This window comes from Lissotriton helveticus, chromosome 5_1 (assembly GCF_964261635.1).
Source record: "Lissotriton helveticus chromosome 5_1, aLisHel1.1, whole genome shotgun sequence".
In the NCBI taxonomy this organism is placed as follows: Eukaryota; Metazoa; Chordata; class Amphibia; order Caudata; family Salamandridae; genus Lissotriton; species Lissotriton helveticus.
The window spans coordinates 520320911-520344967 of NC_136065.1; the positions used below are offsets into that span (position 1 = coordinate 520320911).

At 45.5% G+C, this 24057-nt stretch overlaps 1 protein-coding gene across 4 annotated transcripts in view; it reads right to left on the reverse strand.

Moving 5' to 3' along the window:
• Positions 1-24057, reverse strand: part of ZBTB40 (zinc finger and BTB domain containing 40) — a 267262-nt gene that overhangs the window by 105658 nt on the left and 137547 nt on the right. For all 4 annotated transcript variants that reach the window (XM_078642855.1, XM_078642854.1, XM_078642857.1 and 1 more), the window contains exon 13: positions 14469-14633. In XM_078642855.1, the coding sequence (XP_078498981.1) occupies positions 14469-14633 (165 nt within the window). The remainder of the gene's footprint in view (positions 1-14468; positions 14634-24057) is intronic.

The window sequence follows — 24057 nt, forward strand, 5'->3', positions numbered from 1 at the left end:
GATGACATTCATGGTCCACTAGGTACTGACGGATGAGTTTGTCCGTCTTGGATCCAGGTGACCTGCCAGGTATTGAGCCACCAGGAATATGTCCTGATATTCCAGGCATATCCAGAGGCTCACCAACTCTTGACAAAGAGTCCAGACCCTGCCCCGCCTTGTTGGTTCCAATAGAGCATGGTGGTGGAATACCTGTATCAGCCTTTCCCTCTTTCAAGGAAGAAAGGCCATCACTACCAGGTGGATCACTCGGAATTCCAACAGCTTGATGTGGGGTCCAGATTCGGCTGGGGACCACAGTCCTCTAATCTCCACCTCTCTCAGATGGCCATACCAACCCGGATGAGATGCATCGGTCCCTAAATTCAGTTCTGGTTGGGTAAGAGAGAGAGAGGGGTCTGCTACTGACCCTATTGTGGTTCACCTCTGCAAGCCTTTTGCAGTTCCCTCTGAGATCCGGACCATGTCGGAGAAGTTCCCCTTATGCTTTGCCCTGGGGAACTTCCAGTCCTACTGCAGAGCCCCTCATATGCAAATGGGCATGCGTCACAAGAAGGATTCAGTAGTCCATGAGGCCCAACAGCCTCAGAGTCAGCCTCACTGAAATCCAGGTCAGAGGACGAAACATTGAAAACATCGCCTGAAAATTCTGGACTTGCCGCTCAACAGGTTAGGCGCGAAACTGCACTGTGTCCTGAACAGTACAGATGAAAAGGAGCTTCTGAGAGGGGGTAAGGTGTGACTTCGCTTTGTGGCTTCCCTATGACATTATGCTGCCCAGAGGTGACTGAGGAGAGCCTTACATAACCCAGTTCCTGCACACTGACATCAGTTTATGTCTTTCTTCTTCTGCTTTCTGAGACGCAGAGGGTAGAACACATTGCAAGAGACGACATGCTGTATTCCTAACTTGGGACTTATTTAGAGGATCAATTGGGCACTCCATAGAATGAGGAGGGCAGGACATGAGAAATTGGTGATTAGACACACTATCCACAAAAATAGAATTAGCAAAGGTAAGTATTTTGGAATTCTTGTGGATACATTTAACCACAGATTCATCACCTTTAGAATAGATTTCATTTGAGTACATGCCAATGGTGGAGAGACTGTGGAGTGTACTTAAACTGAAAGGCATGCAGATCCCAATGGGTGAAGTGAATTTCCCTTCAGACCGGATTATCAAGGCAGTAGTGTTTCATAAACATATGCACGGATTTCCACATCACAGCCTGGCAGATGTCTAGAACAAGTATTCCTCTTGTTAAATACGGTGTATCCGCCTCTGCGGAGGAGGAATCGGATAACAGGCCTTCAGAGGATTGGCTCGCGGCCACCGATTGTAAGATTTTGATGCAGAGGACTATCCACCTTGAAAGTGTATTCTTCTGTGCTGTCTTGCCATTGTTCGCACCAAACAATCCCATGAATTGCTGATCATTCACTTGATGGCCTTTTGTGCAAACAATGTAAATGTTCAGCACCCTCCTAGAGTTAAAGCAATGGAGACTCTTTTCCTCTTTCAAGGGATTAGGTGGGGAAAAAAAACACTGGCAGAGTGATCAATTGGAAAAATTGGGAGGGAGTGATGGGTTCTCAGTACTAACATGTCCTGAAAGAGGGTGGTGTAGGGCTATTGCACAGTAATTGCCTGCAGTTCCCTTTTGCGGATTGCTGACATGATCTCAATCAGAGAGACCTTTTTAAATTGTCAACAGCCTTGTCAAGACCAAGTCCAGATCCCATTGAGGCATAACAAATGGTTTAGAGGGAAACATGCAACTCAAGCTTTAATAAAACTCATCACTACTGATGACTTAAAGACGGTTGGTCAGATAAAAACAGGAAGGCCGAAAAGGCCAATAAATAACCTTTCATAGTGTCCATTGCAAGGCTTCGCTGGGCCATTGGAAGTAAGAAACAAAAGATTAGAAAGTTTGGCTTGCAAGAGGTTGGTTTTTCTTCGGCACACACAAGGCAACAAATTTGTCCATGTGCCCAGTGTAGATCGGCTTCATGGATGGGTGTTTTGGAGCAAGGATGACATAAACCACCACAGACAAGTTGAACGCATTTAGCTACCATTTCTTAATCTCCATGCATTGAGGTGTAGATCTTACTCAAACCTCGAGACAACAGTTAATATAGGTACAGGAGTCCTTCTTATCATTCTACCTGGAATGTGTTTCCTTTGGAGTGTATCAGTGGAAACTCCAGCTCACAGCGGTGTTTTTGACGGTTGTGAATAGATCTAGCCATGGCATACCCCATTATTTAAAGACACCTTGCCGCATCTCATAAGATGACTCCACTGGGGGTCTACCAGATGACACCTGCTCAGTTTGCCTGCGCGGACATTCAGAGACCCAGCCAGGTGGTTGGCAAACAGGGAGATGTTCTGCTGGACCAGCCACAGCCAGGGGCATAGCACCTTCTGACACAGAGTACCTTGTCACAATCTACCCTGCTTGGTGTAGTACCACATGGGTGTCATGTTGTCTGTGAGGGCTTGTATTAGCCTCTCTCTGATGGATGGCAAAAAGGTTTTTAGTGCCAGACGGATTACCCAAAGCTCAAGAAGACCGATACCTCTTAAAAAAAGTACCCAACCCAGCATTAGCATGTCTATCACCACTGAGACCCCTGGTTTGGGAGGGAGAGTGCCCAGCGTTAGCATGTCTATCACCACTGAGACCCCTGGTTTGGGAGGGAGAGTGCCTTGCGTCAGTTCAGCCTTGTGAACGCCAGCTACCACAGCAAATTAGCACCACATCCCTAGAGAACTGAATTGAGTTGGAGAGATATGCCTGATTCTAGGTGCATTGGGATCTGAGGTTCCACTGCGTGGCCTGTATGTGCCACCTGACATTTGTGATGAGAAGGAGATACAAAGCCAGTAGACCAAAAAGCCTCATAGCCATCCTCACTGAAACGCAGGATGGATACCAAAATATCGGAATCATGTCCTGAAAGTCTTGCATTCAATACAGTGCAGGGAGGACCTGAACGCCAATGTATTCAGAATTGCTGCAATGCCTTTGAGTGGGAGTCAGGTGGGACTTCAGCTCATATATGGTGCAACACGACAATGTCAGGAGTTTAGCCATTGTCCAGAGGTGGTCGAGGAATGATTAGAGGGAGCCCGACTTAAGCAGCCACTCAAGGTACGGAAATAAGGGACCTCCAAAGATAGGAGGCAATCACCATCCCTTTCATGAACACCCGGGGTGCAAGGGTATGGCCGAAAGGAGGCACTGTAAACTGAAAGTGTTCCTGATCAACTTCGAACTGCTGATAATGTCGGTTCCAGAAGGATAGGTATATTGAAATATGCATCTGCAACTCTAAGATGCCAACCAGTTTCCTCAGTTTACAGCTGGTAGCATTCGAACCAAAGTGAGCATTTTAAACCTGTCCTTCTTCAAAATGGTTTTAAACTGGTAGAGGTAAAAAATAGGCCTGAGACCTCCCTACCTCTTTTGGAACAAGAACGTAACATGAGTAGCATCCTTCTCCCTTTTCCAAGTGCTTTTGAAGTAACCCTTGGACAACAGAAGGTTGACTCAATGGATCAGAATTTCGGAATGATCCTTCGAAAGTTGAGGAGGAAGACTGGGAGGATTGCTGTCCGTGCTGGTCTGAATGGTTTCTGTGGGGCCACGTCTGCGGACTCAAAAGGACTGGATTGGTTGTTGTGGTAGAGGTTGTGAGGGCTAGTGTTATCTGGAAGCTAAGTACATGAAATAGCCTTTGACTATTCTGTATTAATGGGGAAATTGCTTTCAACCGCCAAAAAGATCATGCAGTGGCCTGACTATCCTTGAATCATTATAGCAGCAAATCAGCCTTTTCTTCAAAAAGTCTGGAGCCATTGAATGGCATGTCCATTAAATATTTTTGCACATCTCCAGAAAACCTAGTCGTCGCATTCAGAAAAGCCTTTTAAGCACATTATACACAGGTGCTAATAGCTCTGTTGTTGCAATCTGTAGTGTTCAGATCAGCTCAGAGCACATAATTGACTAATGCCAGACCAACACGTATTGTTTGGGCTAGTGAGGCAGTAGAGACATTTGTGAATGCCCGCCAAATGTCCCTGGCCATGCCCCATGGTGCATAGTTGTACCTCCCCAGAACGCAATCTGTATAAACATCAGAGTACTGGAATGGCACCAGAAAACTTTCTCTTTCTGAAGTATCAATTCTTTTCATCTGCCTATCCGAAGAGTTAGCAGAAAGGAATTTGGATTACCCTAGTTTGTTGAAGCCTGAACCATCAGGCTTTCATCTGCGGGTGGCTAGTTAGGAAGTCAGGATCTATGAGGCATGGGTAAGACAGCCTAGCCACAATTTGAATGGCAGGCATTAGCACAGCTTAACCAAGATACAAAAAAAGATCTTCATTACACGGCAAAAATTGCTCATATGAAGTTACAATACATGTTGTTGTAATCTCTGGAAAATGGAATTCTAATTCTTCTGCTGTCATGCAAACTAAATACCACTGCAAACGAAGCACTTTGTTCCGCTGGTGGCCTTGGTGGCGCGTGTCGATCTCTGTTAAGGAGATGTGTCTAGCCCAATGGCATCTTGTAAGCCCACATACAATGAATCCTAAGTAATAGGAGGGAACACCTGTCCCCTTCCTCGTTGTCATCAGTGTCTTAATGAGTACTGAGTGCTTCTTTCACTGAGCCTGCATCAAAACAAAAAAACACTGGCTGCACTCTTCTAATTTCATGCCACGCCATAAGTATGAATCGGGCCGATATCAGTACAGGGTCAGAGATCAGGGTTGGTATTAGATTATTGATTAGCATCGGTGGAGTTGGTGTAGGCACTGGTATGGGAGACACCCGGGTGGACCTTGGCGCTGGGTAGAATTCAATGTCAGAAATAGTTAAGGCCTGGTAACGGGCTGTATGGGGAAATGCAATGTCTGGGTCAGACGATCACCATACAGAAGTCCAACTAGAGGTCCCTTTGTCTCCGTGGGGCCCAAAGGCATGCCACAATCACACCATTTGTAGAATGGTGTCTTTGGCATGGAGGAATGTGCTCTTTGTATTGAAGCTTGTTTGGCGTTCGTTTGCTAGTGTCTGGACCTCAACATGGCTTTCCCATAAATTTTGACCAGGAAGTGCCTTTCTCTTGGGAGCAGATCATAGACAGTGCCCGCAACCTGGTGTGGGAGTGGACCTATGCTTCGAATACCTCTTCTTCTGGTGGATAGCAATGTAAAGTTTAGTCTCCTGGGTTCAGAATCGCCTTGGGGGTGCATGGGGAAATACTTATCGCACGACAGCGCTGGCACGGAGCTGAAACACCACAGATATACATATTGCAGGTATGTGATGGGCATCTAATTTGTGAAGTCTAGGCACGGCTTGAATTCTGCCATTTTCAGAGGGGACATCAATCCCTAGCACACTGCCAAAAGTTTTAGGAGTCATCACAAGACTGAAGAAGGTTCTTTATCCGTGTCTAAGGAAAGAAAGGAACTGATGTCAGAGTGCAAATGTGGTGCTTAAATCCAGCTCTGCCACATCACTTTCAGAGTGGTGCGAGTCTCTGAGTCATGCCTACAGGTGTGTGGGTGTATTGCTGAATAAGCCTCTGGCACCAGTCTGGTACCGGGGAAATAGTAAGAGTGTGGAATTTGCAGATAAATGTATCCAACAGAAATAATCAAATAAGGATTGTATGGCCTCCTTGCTAGTTCTTGTGATATGTAACAAATTACCCCTACAAGAAGATGCTTTGGAGAGGTAGACATCGTAAGAGCCAATTACTTAAGAACTGGAAGAGAATCAGCTTATAGAAATATTTGGAATAGTCAACATTTCTTTGAAAATTTTACTAACGGATCTCCCCTGAACAAATACTACCAGTTTTGTCTTAATAGGCAATAACTTACTGTAACTAAATCAATTATTAGTGTCCCATAGCTCATGGTTAGCAATGTTTCAGTCAGCCTCATTAGCTGCAGTAAGCATGTCAGATGCTTCCCAGTGATGCTTAACTGCCAACCTGAAATTGAACAAGCATCTGGTGAGTGCATTCATGTATAGATCTTGAGTGGTTCTAAGCTCTGATACAACTGTTGAAGATGCAGCTCGGTACAGGTTCAAATTGAGTAGTGGCTGTAAAATGGGGAAGGTGGATTTCTGTATGGAATGATAATCAAGCATGTTTACAAATAGGTTTTCTTATGTCTTGGTCCAGTGCAGAACTAGCATGATATCAAATGTACAAAGCAATGTTAGAGTACAAAAGAGGGGGCCACAGGCGCAATCATGCAGCAAATGGTAGCTAACAGATCAATGTCAATAGCTGACATTCTTTGTTGTGCGGCTGGTGTTGTATGCCTGGGAAATAGTGCAGCGTGTGCCTGAGCCCTTATCTGGCCGTCCACATAGGAACACAGAGATAGGGCAAATCAGCAAGTTTTGAACCTTGAGTAATGCTCTTTCAAGTGAGCAATCTATTTAATTTCAGTTTCCTCCCCTATAGAATATTCTCCATGTGCCAGATTAGATGCATAAACTTTACACAGCATAGGTTCAGAGTAGGCTTCGTTTTGAGTCAGTAGCAGATTCTCCTCTAGAGTCAATGAAGGCGGGATCAATCAAAATTCGAACTGGGCTGGATGTCTGCACTGGAGTCACTGCTGATCCTGTGATGTGTCCAATATGTCCAAGATGTTCAGAAGGCACCAAGGATAGATCTGTCACCAGAAATCCATCTGGGAGCTCCTGTGCCTCCTTGGTGACAGAAGATATAAATCAAGGACATCTTAAAGGATTTGATCTACTGCAGCGTTGCCGATGGCCCAAGGACTCGGGGCATACCGGGATCAACTGTAGGATTGGCTTATCAAGCGGAGATCAGGAGTGGGATTGATCTGCACCTTTATTCCCTCCCAACTTCATTTTAGATGGACAGTGGCAGAATGTAGTCCTGCGTCGAGTTTTTTTTTTGAAAACAGATTTTATTAGTTGCATGACAGAAATACATCGTGGAATTCTCTGAGCACCAGAGACAATCACTAGAGCAAATGATCAATAATACAGCATGCAAACATTTTCATAGGCGGTGAATCGGGAGAAGAGTGTAATCAAAGAAATATCCAATAGTACCAGAAACCCCTCCGCCCTCGTCCACCCACCCTCAACTCCTCCCCCCCACCCCCCACGTGTGCCGCTGCCTGCTTCGTCCGTTTCGTGCCATGCGCTGCAAATTGTTCGCCAGTACAAAGGCCGTAAGGCCGTCAGACATACTGTGTGGCCTCCTCCTCCAAGGGTGGGTCCAGGTCTAGGCCTCGATAGTCCGCCCACCTCTTCCAAATTTTATAGTGCTTGAGGGGGCACCCCCGTGCGACATAGACAGGCTGCTCCAGACCCATACAAAAATCCATCCCATTCTGCCAAGCTGTAAAGGTGGGAGCATGAGGTGCCTTCCAGGATCTCGCTATGTCCCTCTTTGCCAAGGTCAGACCCAAAAGTAGTAAGTGACGCTTGTATCTGTTGCCCCCTACACCAGCCAGCACATGAAGGAGCGCCAGTTTGGGGTCCCTCTGCAGCTCCCAGGCCAGTACCTCACTCAAACACCGGAACACTCTGTCCCAAAACTTCTGAAGAGCCCCACAGCTCCACACCGTATGCAGCAGCGTACCCACCTCTGAGTCGCACCTAAGACATGTCGGGGATGCAATCAAACCCGCCCTCCACAAGCACTGCCTAGTGTAATATGTACGGTGTAGGTACCAGAATTGTATCAGTCGCAAGCGCGTGGAGACGGCCGCTCCCCTAGGCCCTTCTAGAGCTTCCACCCAATCGTCCTCGTCAAGCTCCCCAACATCCTGCTCCCATTGGGTCCTAAGGCGGGCAAGGTCTGAGGTAGTATGGCGCACCAGAGTTTGGTATATTCGGGAGATCTTTTTGTCCGGCAACTCCCCCATAAAGACCTTGGCCTCAATGGGGTTAAAGTCCGGCATATCTTCCACGTCTCGGATATATGGGGTAAGGGCATGCCGGAACTGGAGGTACTTGTAGAATTGGGCATGTGGCATATCAAACTCCTCCCGCAGCATAGCAAAGGATTTGAGCGCCCCCCGACATGACGTCTCCCAGAGTAGATATTCCTATCATGTCCCATTGCCGAAAGCCCACCAGGGCCGCCAGTTGACCTGCGTCGAGTTTTTATGCTTCCACTTAGACTTTGACTTTTCAGAGAACTTCAACTGTGAAGGCAGCTTTTTGTGGGAGTGGGCCCTCGATTTGGAGCAAGACTTGCGTGAGGCCAATGACTTTCTTCCACTCAGGATGTACAGCTTCGCTGTTCTGGAGACATGCCCAAATTCAGGCATCAAAGACGCACCTTGTGCAGGTGCATGGTTGACATATATTCTCTTCCGCTACCTTTGGAATGTAAATCTGGCTCCCCCCTGTCTAGAGCCCCCATGGCACCTGGACAGGAGAGAAAATGAGCTAGTCAGGAAGGCGTGCCACATGCAAGCTAGTTCTACCCCTAAGGTGGGCTACTGTGAGGTCGACACAGTTTTTCAGAAGTAGCCATATTTGTGATGGCATACTTAGGAATTCTGGGAAAAATTGTAGTGATCAAGTCCACGCAGGTAGATGTAGTTCAGAGAAGTTTTATTCAGGATAGTTACAAGATCACAACGAGATCCCACCAGGAGCAGCTATCAAGCTGCTCAGCCCTCTCAACTGTGACTTCTCTGACTGAATCATAACATTCTAAACAGCATCATCAAAGTAACATTCCGTTGGTGGTAAAGAGCATTGCATTTACTAAAGTCAGGATATATTACCCAGAGGTATGCCCACTTTCCACAGGAAGTGGTCATATAGGGTGCATAGTGACCCCAACTGTAAATAGGCCATTGGCTACTACCCTACACTCCCCTAACACCACTAAATGCATTATTTAGGGGAGCCCCTGGCACCAGAGAAGCAGATCCTGATGACCTAAAAAGAGTGAGTACACTAAAGAGCTGCACAAACAGATAGAGAAGTAGCAGCTGACCTAGTGCTACGCCGCTGACCTTTCTGAATCCGCCGACAAAAACTGTGCCATAGTCGACTCATCCTGCAACTGTTGACTCCAGAAACCTGGGAGAACTGCCTGCCTTCAAAAATGACTCAAGACCTCCCTTGAACAGTGGGCCTGTTCTGAAGAAACTCCAAAAGAGAAGACTGAGGCCTCCTGAACTGCTAAAATCCGACAGCCAAAGTCACCACTGCACCTGTCGAGTTGAAGTGGGCCACTGGTGTCAACAAGGTCCCCCAGCCCTCGAGAACATCATGGTTTCACTAATAGGGCACTTTGGGATTCCAAAGCCAGCCCCTGTCCACTCGTAAGGGAACCCCTGGACTCTTTATAGGGTATATCAACTTATTGATATATCACATAAAGAGCCAGTTTCCCACATTGAGTAACATAAGCCATTTGAAACAGTTGTGGGTGGTGCAGAGGTCTGAAACAGAGTTCTCAGTACAGTTGGACAAACTCTAGCTTTTTGCCATGCAAGGATATCCATACAATAATGCTATGGCTTTGTGAAGGTGTGTGGAGTGAACCATGTGCTAGCTTTACAGATCTCAGCTATGGGTATGTTCTCAAGAAAGGCCTTAGTGGCACCCTCCTTGCGGTGGAGTGCGGCTTGGGGTGGATAGGTAGTGTTCTTTTTGTTTTGAGGTAACAGATCTGGATGCATTGAACAATCCATCTGCCAAACCCGGACTTAGACATGAGGGGCCATTTAGAAGGCTGAGCAAAGGCAACAACATCTGCTGTGTTTTACAGAAAGGTTTGGCCCTTTCTATATATGATCGCATTCTTGACGTCAAGTGTGTAAAATGCTCTCCCAACTAGCAAGTCAGACTGCGGGTCCTCTCAATTGTTTGGTTAAGGTGGACTGGGGAGACGACCTTAAGCAGGGGTGGGTCCTAAAAACCAACCATTCATTATGACACTGAAAGAAAGATTCTTGTAATGCAAGAGCCTGTAGCGTACTAATATGTCTAAGAGATGGTATGTCTACCAGAGTGGTAGCCTTTCAAGAGAAAAACTGTGAGGGGAAGAATGCATTGGTTTGAAAGGGGTTTACATAATGTCATGTACAGTAGGCAAGAGAGGGTTTATGTGTCTCGGGGTACAGTAGTGGACAAACTGTTCCTCTTAGCAGCATAGCAGGTGTGTGTTATGTCTATGTGCTTCCTTGAGTATGTCAATGCACCTTTGAAGTAAGATACGGTAAACACATTCAAGAACCTCAGAAACCAGATCACTAGGCGGAGCTGCTTGGGGTCTGGGTGTCTGACCAGCCTTAATTTTGTGTTAGAAGTACAGCCCATTGGGGAGCTTCCCATGTGGGGTGATGGACATCTCTAGAAAGGTCGATAACCATTTGTGTCTGGTCCACTTGAGAGCCACCAGGAAAACGGTGAGAGATGTTTGGCGCAATTTCCTCACCAGGCACAGAAGAAGTGGGAGAGGATGAGGAGCATATGCAATGAGCCCTGAACAGTTCATTCACCGAGCACTGTCTATGGACTGGGTGTGTTGAAACCTGGAGGAAAAGGATTGGGCATTTTGTGTTTTCACTCACGGCGAAAAGGTCTATGTCTAAGGTGCCCCACTGACAAAAGTAAGGGAGTATGACTTGCCCGACTGATGAAAGTAAGGGAGTAGGATTTGCAGGTGGAGTTCGCACTCTTGGACTAGTTGCTGTGACCTGCTGAGCAGGTCTGCAAAGTTGTTGCCCACCCCCGGAAGATACTCCGTCAGAAGGTGTACTCGGCGATGGACTGCCCAATGCAAAAATAATTTTGCTAGCGCTGACAACTGAGGTGGTGAGTGTATACCTCCTTAGTTTTGTAGGTAAAACATGGCGGTCATATTGTTGGTATGCACAGGAAGCACTTTGCCCCGAATGTCCTGTGGAAAGGCTTTGAGGGCTAGGTGAATGGCTAAAAGCTCCAGATGACTGATGAGGAGACCACGTTGATAATATGGCCACAAAACTTGTACTGTCATGTTGCAAAGATGTGCCACTACAACACAGTGAGGAATGCGTCCTTAGTGATGGTCATCTGGGTAACTGGGTCCGCAAAGGGCCTGCCCCTCAACAGATTGTTGCTGTTTCACCACTGCAAAAAGCAATGGGTGCTGGCCCATGTCAACACTAGATTTTGCCAGTGACCCTCCGCTTGTGACCGTAGATTTGAAAGACACTCTTGGAGCGGGCAGAGCTGTGTGTGTGGGATTATAGTTATGCATGAGGCCATCATACCCAGGAGGGGCATTACAGTTAACTGTTAAAGGATAGAGTGGCTGAAAAACAAGCAGAAGGTGCTCAAATGCTGCTATCCTTTGTGGGGTCAGATAAGCTTTGCTGATTCGGAATGACCCCAGAAAGATTTGGAACTGAAGTAGTTCAAAGTGGGTCTTGTTGGCGTGACTGTAAACCTTTAGCTGAGTAGAAGAGATATTGTGGCTTGGGTGAGGGCTAGGCAGTTTTGTCTGCTTGTACTCTTGTTCTGCCAGCTGTATAGGTAGCAGAAGTCATGAGTTCCACCCCTTCTGAGAGGGAGGATCTACCCTTTGGTGAAAACCCTTGGGCCATGGTGGCTTCAAAGGCTAACGCTTTGAATTGGTAATGCTGTTCAAGTAACACAAAGAACTGGTAAAGCTGATGAAGCAGATGGATTCGGATGTGAAAATAAGAGTTCTTCAGGTCTAGTGTGGCTATGAAGTCGCCTTGCTGCAGCAGGAGGATGACATCCTGTAGGGTGACCACGTGGAAATGTTCCAACAAGATGCACCTGTCAAGAGGTCAGAGATCGGTGATTGGCCTGAGAGAGACATCGTCTTTGGGGATGAGAAGTACAGTGTACACACCTTTGTCCGGGTGTTAAGGGGGAGTGGCTCTATGACCCCTTTGAAAAGAAGCATTTGGACCTCCACTTACAAAAGGGCCAAGTATTCTGGACTAGGATTTGTGTGTATGTGTGTAAAGTGGGATGATTGGTGGGGTTGAGATGAGCTCTAGGCAGTACCCATGCTCAAAGAAGGATAGAACTCATGGGTCTGTTATGATCTCTTATGATCTCTTCCCAGCTGTGAAAATTATCTATGAATTTGCCACCTGACAGGTGTAGTAAGATGGGGGATAGAAGAAAGTAAGTTCTCAGAGGTAGAGCTTATATTGCCAGGATGGCCTCTGCCCGACCTTTGGAGCTGTGAACTCTGAAGGAGCCCTGCGTGTAACCTTCACTGCCCTGTTGATGGTAACCTTGTTGCTGTAGTTGATAGGACTTAGTTGGTTTTGGAAAAGTTGCCTTGGACTCACCCCTTGTTTGTTGCCTTCGAAGGGAGCCACCATAGGGAAGAACTTGAAGGACACCAATGGCCTGAGCTGTATTGGTGTCCTTCTTTAATTTTTCCATCATTTTTTTAAACTGAGGGCCAACAGCTGTTCTTCGTCGAAAGACAGGTGGATGTTATTGGACCTCATGCTTGAAGCCAGACATTCCGCCAGGAGTGTCAATGGAGGATGACAGAGTATTCACTTCCCTGGCAGGAGTTATCAGCTGAAACTAAGTTATATCTGATGGTGGCACTGGAAATATTTATCCTATTCTCTAATATCCACTTCCCCTTTTTGTGGCACTGATCAGGGAAAAGTTGGAGTAGGGCCTCCATCTCTACCCACTCTGTCCTGTCATAGCACGATAGGAGGCCCACTGAATTGGCGATCCACTAGTGTTAGGCGGCACTGACCACTACCCTTTTGACAGTAGCATTGATACACTTACTATCCTTGTCAGGAGGGCCCATCTTGCTGTTGACAGCCTCTGAGTTAACAGTGTTTTTGGCACTGATATTGGTTTTGGCCACAATGGAGGCTTCGACTTTAAAACTTCAGCACAGACACCTGGTCTGAGACTTGCCGGCTGAGGCGTTAGGCTTGATCCCTTCTCGGTTCCGACCGCATGTTTCAGTGCCATCCAGAGCTCGAAGGTGCAGGTGCACCCGAGAGCAACAGTGGTTTATGCACAAGGGCTTACTGTCTGATCCGAGAGGAGAAGTACTCTGCTTTGATGTGCAGTAGCTTATGTGTCTTTGAAGAAGTTTGGCTGTTGACCGTACTCGGTGTGGTCTTCAAATGAGGTCTGGTATCAACAGAGGGAAGATAGATGTCCATGGATGTCTCTTTCTCCTCTTGAACATCTTCTTCGTAGCTGGACCTAATGACCTCAGGACTGGGTTGGTGGGCCAAAGATCAGATGACTCACCAAATACTTTTTCTGCGCCGAGCAGGTTGCCTTGCTGAAAATATCCATAGTCTGAGGATGAACCAGACATTTTGTTGCAGGCCAACTACCTGTCTCATCTCAAGGAGTCTTGTTGCTCCAGAAAGCTGAGCAAGAGATGCAGCCGATTTTGCCATGCTCTGGAGAGAGGCATGGGGTACAGACAACACAGAGGTAGGCAGAAGGGTACTGTGAGTGGCAGTGATTGCATCTTTTGAAATATGTCCAATGCATTACCTTCTGTGCATCCTCGTTCTCTGGTGTCGTAAGAGGTTGCACTGCCTGAAATGTTGAGGGGCACCCCAAGGGACAGGAGGCCCGGTTGTTCTACAATGATGTCCTTGGCATTTCAAACTGAGAAGGTGGGAGGTATGGTAGAAACGTGAAGAAGTCTTCTCTGTGACAGGAAGGAAAGACAACAAGGTCCAGGACCACAATGGTCAGGGTTAAAGGCATTGAGACCAGGAGCAGAAAGGATACATGTCCAAACCCAAAGATGAATATTAACAATCTAACAATGGAGTTAGTGCCAATGCACGTTTACAAGCAGAGTATGTGTCAAAGAAACACAACTTGCAACAAATAATTCCCCTACGGAATACAGAACCTCATTAAAACATTCCCATAGACGAAACTGTGCCTTGAAAAATAAACCTATATACAAAATCTCTCCGGTGGAAAAATACAGAATAACAAATTCACTGTGTCAATTCAGGCCTTCTTGATGCTAGATCACTCTGTTCCATTCCTATTTACAACATGAATGAATAGGGACACTGTAAACACTTGTGAGAAAGGCCAGGCAGATTTTGAATACAGTTGAACAAGGACTAAGAGTGCCTGAATAGTTGCGAACTTCCTTTTCCTTTGCAGGCCTACTAGACATCAAACTTATTTTTAAAATGGAAAGTTGGGTAAAGTTACCACCAAACACAACAACATCCAAAGGCTCCTAGAAAATGATAGCATTAAACAATAGCTTTTAACAATTCCCCAAAAATGCAGTAGAAACATTAACACAAAAGTTGTGATATTGTTGTATACAACTTCTTTATGCTTGAATAGTGAAGACATGCATCACAAACTTATGATGGACCCTGTTATTTTGCTATAGTTGACATTACTTACTGTGGAATGTGCGCAGATGAACAGAAAGGCCATTGGCTTGGCTAAACCCTTTACCGCATTCTCTACAGACATATGGTTTGTCACCAGTGTGAGTTCTTACATGTCGTGTCAGCTCAATCGACTGAGCAAAGACAGAATCGCAGTATTGGCAAGCATACATCTTCCCTGTAAAATTATATCCACACAGTTAAAAAAGCAGCATAAAATGGCCATGTATTAAACATAACAAGTAAAATTATAAATGTCTAATTCACATCAGGATTTCATTGGGCAGAAACCCTAAAATCAGCACCATTTAAATTGATAGATGGCATATGCACACCTAAACTGATGGAAACATGTGGAATGAAAAAATGTTTTTTCATTCACTAATCTGTGGTTTAATGATATGATACAATGGATTTTAGTGTACTTTACCTACCCCATTGACTTGTTTATGTACAAAGACAGCATGCATCAAAAGAGTGACTGAAAAAGATGCAGGCAATGTGATCATTTTCCTGGGTGACCATAACCTTGCTTTTACACACACTGATTGCTGACACATTCTTGTGCAGACCTCTTATTCCATCAGTTTGTGAAAAGCAGTCTAAGTTGGCAAATTCTAACAGATGCAAAAGAATGTTTTTTTCCGGCCATTTACTACACTGCAACGGTTATCGGATTTATGAGTTACTGTGTTAATATCCCAGCTGTGTCTTTATAGTGTTTCGTTTAGCACAAATATGCAACTTTTACCAACAGTCTTTCTATAAATGCTATGCATTTGCTAAAATTCTTTCTAAGGATATTGAAATCTAATTTTGTTCCTAGAATTTCAAAGCCCATAGACATTGGATTTGAGAAAATTAAGGCATATTTGTCAATTTAATCTTCCACTAGAAAGACAGATACTTTAATGGGAACAATTGCACTTCAAACTATCCCCTCTCAACAATATAACCACAGCTCACCTTCAAGTACTTGGATGCAACTGTGCTTCTCTAGATAGTTATTAAACCCTAGTTGAGCAAAGTTCATACTGAATGTATGCCCCACATGCAATATTCTTCACATGGGCACCCTCAAACCCACCTTTGTCTCCTTTACACAAGACAGTGGTCAGATAAACCTGCTCAACGATTAGAACGGTGGGATACTGCATGCCGCTGACAAAATTATTTCAATAAATGAGAGCATTTCAGACCTCATGACCTTTTTGTCCCATTACACTAGGAGTGATCTCACCTCCCTCCCAAAAAAGCACTAGATACTGCCAGTGCCAGTTGGTTTTGCCCTCGTTTACTCACCCATTCCTGGGGGTGACCGGGCATTTCTGCGGCAGGATAGGACATAGTAAGGTGTTAAATTGTAGAGTTGGCCATGTTTTCTTTTACTCCCAGATTCAGAGTACACAAGAAATTTGACTGAAGGAAGGTCCGTGGAATGTTAGGTCAAGGAGCACACAAGTGGAAGGTAACACAAGCCTGCTTCTTTTGGAACATATTTCTGGTGGAAGGCAGGAATGAGTTTGAGTTTGAGTTTAAAATATTTATAAAAGCGCACTTTCACCAGCGGTTTCATGGCGCTGCAACAAACAAATCCCCAGAGGGGGAAACAAAATGACAAGAAAGAGAGCAAAGGCAACAACCGACCTAATTAAAAGACTTAGCGAATAGATGGGCTTTGAGTTTCTTCCGGAATTGAGGGTAAAGAGTTAGAGATCTAAGCTCTAGAGGCAAGGAATTCCACAGGACTGGGGCAAGGGTCGCGAACTTTGATCCTCCCCATTTCTTCCTCCGGAAACGGGAGACTGATAACAGGGATTGGGTGGATGATCGTAGCTCCCTAGTTGGAACATAGGGAATAATCTCAGATGTGATGAAGGCCGGAGCCGCGCCCAGTCGTGCTTGAAAGGTGATGGAAGCTAGCTTAAACTGGACGCGCTCACGGACAGGGAGCCAGTGCAAAGATTTGAGAAGGGGTGTTACGTGGTGGGATTTTGGGAGATTGAACACCAACTGTGCCGCCTGGTTCTGGATCAACTGCAAGCGCTTTAGACAATATGCAGGAATACCTGCATACAAGGCGTTGCCATAATCCAGGCGGGAAATAACCATCGCCAGGATGATCAGTTTCAAGGCATCAAAGGAAAAAAAACGAGATACCTTGCGGATGGTGCGTAGTGACAAAAAGGAAGAGGATACCACAGAACTAACCTGGGAGTGAAGGGTGAGCTGGGAATTAAGTTTGATACCTAAAGTTTTAACAGAGGTAGAAGGGACCGGGGGAGAACCTAGGGAAGGGGGCCAAAAAAGAGGAGACCAGGGACTGGAGCAACCACCCGTCAACACCAACTCGGTCTTATCCGGGTTGAGTTTCAGGTGGTTGTAGTTCATCCAGTCCCGGATGAAAATCATAATAGACTGAAAGTTTGAGATGGAAGCAGAGGAAGAAGACAGATTGAAAACAAGTTGGAGGTCATACGCATAATTATACACGTTGACCTCCATTTGCTGTAACGAAAAAATAAGGGGGGCGATATAGAGGTTGAACAAAAGAGGTGAAAGGGAAGAACCTTGGGGGACCCCGCACTGAACTTTCCGGAAGTCCGCGGAGAAATCACCCAGGCGAACAGCCTGGGTGCGGTCCCTCAGGAAGGAGGACAACCATACCAGGGCGGTACCCCCGATCCCCGCCGCCCCGACACGGGAGAGTAAGATGGTATGGTCAACCGTGTCAAAGGCGGCTGAGAGATCGAGGAGAACCAAAGCCTGGGCCTGGTTGGTATCCATTCCCTCCGAGGTTGTCAAGGACCGAAAGTACTACGGACTCCGTAGAGTGTGCGGGGCGGAAGCCGGCCTGGCGGGGAGCCAGAACCCCATACTCCTCCACAAACGTGCTCAAAGACTTGGTAACATGGCGTTCGAGCACCTTAGCCAAAAATGGTAGGAGAGAGATGGGGCGATAATTGGCGGGGACCGAAGGGTCTGCGCCAGGCTTCTTTAAGATGGGGACAATAACAGCTGTCTTCAGTGAGTTGGGTACAACTCCCTGGGAAAGAGAACTGTTAAGGAAGTGAAGAGGGGGATCTGAACAAGTTGTGTAAATATGGCGAAGAATGTGCGCGGGGCAAGTATCCAGTGGGGAGCCAGATTTGACCAAGGGGATAATCGAGGTCAAGGATTCCTTAGTGAGGGGGGGGAAGGGCATCGAGTTGTCCCTTAGGTGGAGGACACTGAGGGTCAACAAAGGTCGGGGAGGGTAAGGGAATGTTGGCTTTAATAATCGCGATCTTCTCAATAAAAAAATTATTTAGGGAGTGACAGAGGTCCTGGGAGGGGGAGGGCTTAAGAGATGTCCTGTCAGAGAATGCCAAATTGTGGACTATCGAGAAAATTTCCCTCGGCCGATTCTCAGCTGTAAGAATCTTAGAGGAGAAATAGAGGAGAAATAGGACGTTTTTGCCACCACAATGGCCTTCTTATATTGGGCCAGGAGAGTGGTAATTTCAGATCTGAGTAAGGGGCAATATTTCCTCCTCCAGGCACGCTCGGCTCGGCGCACCGCTAGTTTGGTGATCTTAAGATCATCGCTGAACCACAAGTTGGCATCCTTCTCCCGATTTGATGTCACCCGCTTCAGCGGGGCAATGGAATCACAGCCTGAGAGGAGCCAGTGTTCGATAGCAGAGGCCTGAGAAAGAGTGGATAGGCCTTGGGATAGAAAGAAATTAATAATGCGGAACCTCTGGGATCCTAGTAGAATATTACAGGCCAGGTTTTGGAATGAGTGCAGTTTTCTCTAACTGGTCAAAATGACATATGCCACAAATATTCAAGGCAAGCAATTGTGGTTTTGTGATGCTGAGCACAAAGCTTTGTGTATATGAATCACAAAAAAGTCAAATGCTTAGTGAACTTTAAACATTCACATATCCTTAACCATAACACAAATGTACACCTTCAGCCAATAGGGGAAAACAGGTCAAGGAAATATGTTCTGGAATTCGAGGAGTCACCTTCTGAATCCTCTGTGGCGTATAAATGGCAACCCTAAGAAACCAAAAATACAATATAATACAGAATATGGAGTTATATGTTCACAGAATTACTCCAGAGAGTACATATAAAATTTGGGATCAAACATTTTTGATGATATTTGGTAAACATAACTATTTAACTTCTACGTGGTGAATTATTACTCTTGCAAGGATGCTCACAAGTTCCATAATTGCCTGTGTGTATGTTCCCATTACTTCTAAGACACAGGGGACTTGGGGCATCTTGTTTCAACACTGTCCCAAATTTATTTTACAAACAACGAATGCCTCTATGCTCATAAAAAAATATAACCAAGCAACAGGTGACACAAAATTCTTCATGTATTTGAAAGTAAATCTATCATATCTCATATCTTTATTTTTTATATTCTTTAGGTGTTAATATTTGCTTAATAAATATGTTTGATAAACACCAGAAATACATTCTATTTGACTTCATCAGTAATCAAGGTAATAAGACAAAAATGATAGTTCCGTCAATATTGACATTATTAATAAATAACATGATCGTGCCAAAACAAAACATCCAATAGTTTCCAATTTGACTCTTGTGATCCCATTTATTTGCAAACACAAGAATGATTTGTTTTATGAATGCTATATTAATGGGTGGAGTATAGCAATATTTTAAGACATAAGAGAAATGTATAATCAGAAGAAGTTAGTCACAGTTTGCAGCAATTAAACAATGTTTTTCTATTTGTCGGAGGAACTTAAAAGTAATTACAATGGTATATATATATATATTTAATGGGATCAAATAAATAGAGGGTGAATAGGATCTTTGTTAAAAGACTATAAAACACATTGGTAAGGTACAGGGCAATGAAATGGTTAGTCAACACATAACTGTAATAGGCATAGTCTTTAGAGAGACACCACAGATTGCCATTTCTGTAACTTATTGAAAAGCGAACACATTGTATACTTTGTTTCTCAAGGGACTGAATTACTAAGGCCAAGTCACAATTAACTCCGTTTTTTTGAGGTACAAAATGCTTTCCAGTCCGACTTTCATCCCGTGCCGCAACTGATGTACTAACCAGTCACAGCACGATATGGCCATTTACAGGGAACTTCTGTCTCATTAATGTGTAAAGGCACAAGCCTGTCTGTGACTATATACGAATGGCAATGAATGCAAGAGGGAGGTTCTCAGCGGAGAGCAAACTTCTTTCCTTTCATTTGCTTTTCCATGAAAGACAACTTTTTTCATGCAACTGTCAAAGAAAATGTCAGTCAGTGAATAGCAGTGGAAGGAGCTCGTAGCAGTCTTCTGGACTGATGTCTCCTCCCCTCAATGTCGCCAACCTCCACTCCCAAGAGAGAATGACACTCTTGGACAGGTTCCATTTTGAGAGTCTGCCCCCACTCTGCTTCAGATCTTGGTAACTGAAGAATCATTTGGAACTACAACTGTACCCCCAATTTATTGATACATTCAACACCAACTCTCAAACTGAAACTTAAATGCCCAGTACACCCTTCCCTTTCCTTTGCACGAGGGTGCGGGTCAGAAGGATTATGTTACTTGCCCTGCAAGCTCTGTTTTTGGCACGTAGAAGCGGTATATACATATGCTCTACATACTCCTGCTATTTAGTCTTGGGTCTGGATGTTTGTAAGTTGCTTTTCATCGAATAAGTCTTTTCCAGTCATGAGGCAAGGTTACTCCTCCTTCCGATGATAGTGAGCATGGGCATTGACTCCATTGTTAGATTGTTTTCCCGCGAGAGGGTGAGAATGAAGTAAGGAAGTGTAGCACAGAGATGTTCATGCATTTATAATGTAAATAACAAGAACTGCAACAACCATAGGTGTACAGGGAGGAGGGAGGGCACATGTGAATTTACAGCTCTACATGCCAAGAATAGATGCTTAAAGGGTAAGTAACATAATTCGTTCGAGGCATGTGTTCTGTAGATACACATGCTTTGCGTAGACTGTATAGCAGTACCCTCCAAAAGCGGACGCTAACCAGTGGGCATTGCAGTTGTTTGAAAAAGTGTTATTAGCACTGCTTGCCCTACATTGGATTGTTGATGTGCCAACACATCCACACAATAATGTTTTTTAAATGTTTATGGTGTAGACCATGTAGCTGCTTTACAAATATTAGCTATACGAATATTACCTAAAAAGGCCACAGATGCGTTCATTTAAAGAGTAGAATGTGTTCTAGGAGGAATAGAAAAGGTTATTTTGGCTTTAACATAGAATGTTTGGATATGTTTAACCATCCATCTAGAAATACCAGATAGGTTTACCTTTATGAGGGAGGGCAAAGGTAACAAACAGTTGTTTTGCGAAAATCTTTTATTCTATCAATATAATACAATAATGATCTTTTGACATCTAATGTATGTAGCACTCTTTCTGCTACTGAATCAGGTTGAGGGAAGAAAACAGGTAACTCAACTGATTGGTTAATATGAAAAGCTGAGACTACTTTTAAAAACTTTGGATTAGTTCGAAGAACCAACCTGTCTTTATGTAGTTGGAAGAGAGGTTCTTCTAAAGTTAGGGCCTGAAGTTCACTGACACGTCTTAGTGAAGTGATAGGAATCAAGAAAGCAACTTTCCAAGAAAGGAATTGCATTGGAAAATTGAGCAATGGCTCAAAAGTTGGACCCATAAGTCTTGTTACAACAATATTGAGGTTCCATGCAGGTGGCATTTTTGGTGGTATTTACTCTTTTAATGTCTTCCATAAAGGCTTTAATCACTGGTACTTTAAATAGAGATAAGTCTGTTTTGAAGATATGCAGTGACTGCTGCAAGGTGTAGACGTATGGATGTGGAGGCAAGCCCTGCACATTGTAGATGCAATAAATAAGATATGATTTGTGGTATAGAAGCATCTAATGGATCAATGGTTTGGTTATTACAATATATAACAAACCGTATCCATCTAGTAATAGGGTTCCTTGCTTATTTAAGAATGGTCATACATTCTGGTGGTAAATGTAGGTATCCAAACTCTATAACTTCAAGAGCAAAATTGCTAGGTTGAGCTCCCTACGGTTTGGATGTCTGACTTCTCCATGGTTCTGAGTAAGAAGGTCTGAGGTGAGGTGAAGCTCCTGATGTGGAACTACTGAGAGTTCTAGAAGTATGGTAAACCATGGTTGATAAGCCCATGGGGGAGACAATTGAGTAAGGGTGAGGGATGTTTGCCTAAGCCTCCGAACCAGAAATGGAAGAAGAGGAAGAGGCGCAAAAGCGTAAGTAAATATTCCTGACCAATTCATCCACAGGGCATTGCTTTAGGATAGAGGGTGTGGGAACCTGGAGGCGAAGTTTTGGTATTTTGAGTTCTCTGCACTTGTGAAGAAATCTATCTGTGAAAAGCCCCATTTGCGGAAGTATGGGTGGAGAACTTGGGGGTGGAATTCCACCTCGTGGAGTTGTTGCTGTATCCTGCTGAGAATGTTGGCAAATTGGCTGTCCATCCGTGGAAGGTGCCCTGCTAGCAATTGGATTTTCTGATATATTGCCCAATGCCAAATGGTCCGAGAGAGGCGTAAAAACTGTAGAGGGTGTGTCCCTCCCCTGTTTTTGTACATAGTACATAGGGCGTGCATGAAGGTCCCTCCTTTAGCAGGTGGGATTGCTCGTAAATGGAGCACCCTTGATTCTCAGGCCTTCCTTTCATTCTTGGCTGAGACCAGCCCTCCACCGCCTAGTGCCGCGACTGTACATACTCTGGAGGAGGACCTCACTGGCTGGATTACCAAAGCCAGCGACCGCTTCGCCCCTCCCTCCAGATTTCCCCGTTCCCGGCACAGCAAATCCCACAAGTGGTTCAATGCCACCTTGAAAACCCAGCAACTCGAACTGCGCCAGGCGGAACGTAGGTGGAGACGTAATTACCTACCCATCGACAGAGAACTTTACGTCACTGCGCGAAAAAAATATAAAGATGCTATTACGGCAGCAAAAACTCTTCATATCTCGGAAAGGATCCTCACTGCTCCCAATAAATCTAAGGAGATCTTCTCAGTCATGAGGGAGCTTACGTCTGACACTAGGACTCTTCCCTCTCAGACTCCGACGCAGGAGTCCTGCAATGCCTTAAATAGTTTCTTCATCGAAAAAATCATCAAGATCAAAAATACCATTCCCCCGTCTCGTCTGATGGCATGCCAGCCTCCTCCCCTGAAAACCCACTCTCATTATCATCTTTCCCCGCCCTTGACCCCAGCACTTTGGCCAAACTTGTTGCTCGGGTTAAATCCGGCTCGCCTAATGACTGTTGCCCTCCCTCTGTCTTCCGGGACATCTGCCTGGCTCTACCGGAATGCATCCTACCTCTGTTAAACACCTCTCTCGAGGCAGGTGTGGTGCCCAACTCCTTTAAGGAGGCTGTGTTGGTGCCCCTGCTGAAGAAACCTGGAGCGGATCCAGACGATCTCGCCAACTATCGGCCTATTTCTCTCTTGCCCTACTTATCCAAACTCTTGGAGGCTCATGTCACCAGCTGCCGCTCTAAATTCATCGAGTGCTCCAACTTTCTCGAACCCAATCAAGCCGGCTTCAGACCAGCCCACTCTACTGAGGCTGTGATCCTGGCAGTTATGGATACTCTTAGGGCCAACGCTGATAAAGGGACACCACAGGCGCTTGTCCTATTGGACCTGTCGGCAACATTCGACACGGTGGACCATAACATCCTTGTCCACCGTGCCGAGCAAGCCGGCATCCGAGGCCTGGCCTCTGCTTGGCTCAAATCCTTCCTGTCGGGCAGAACCCAGGCGGTCCGGTTAGGCCCCTTCATAGCCTCGAAGGTCCCATCCATCTGCGGAGTGCCCCAGGGATCTTCCCTGTCCCCTCTGCTTTTTAATCTTTACCTTCAGCCGCTCATCCTCTCCCTGAAGAGGTGGAATGTCACCGTATTCAACTATGCAGACGACCTGCAAATCATATTCCCGCTCAACACCCCTAATGCAGCTCTCGACTGCCAAGCAGCGATGTTACACATCCAGCACTGGATGAACTCCCACCAGCTGAAGTTGAACCCGGGGAAGACCGAGTTAATTCTTCCAGGCAACAGTCTTATTTACTGGGGCCCACAGTTTTGGCCGACTGAGCTTGGCTCCCCGCCCGCCCCGGCCAAGTCAGCAAAGAGTCTTGGGGTCATAATTGATGCGGAGCTCTCTCTTAAGCCTCAGGTGGGCACGGTTGTGTCATCATGCATTTTCCAGCTCAGAAAAATCAGGAAAGTCTCTCACCTCCTCACATCGGAGGTTCTGATACAAGTCCTGATTGCCTTGGTGCTCTCCCGCTTGGATTACTCCAACTCTCTGTACCATGGCCTACCTAAATCCCTTCTGTATAGGCTCCAGATCGTACAGAACCAAACGGCGAGACTGGCTTACAATACCCCGAAGTGACAGTCTGCGAGACCACTGCTTCGCAGACTCCACTGGCTGCCGGTGGAGCAGAGGACTTCATTCAAGATCGGCTGCCTGACTTTTAAGGCTGTGTCTGAGACCTCCCCCGCCTTTCTCAAATCATTGGTCATCCCTACTGCCCGGTACGCAACCT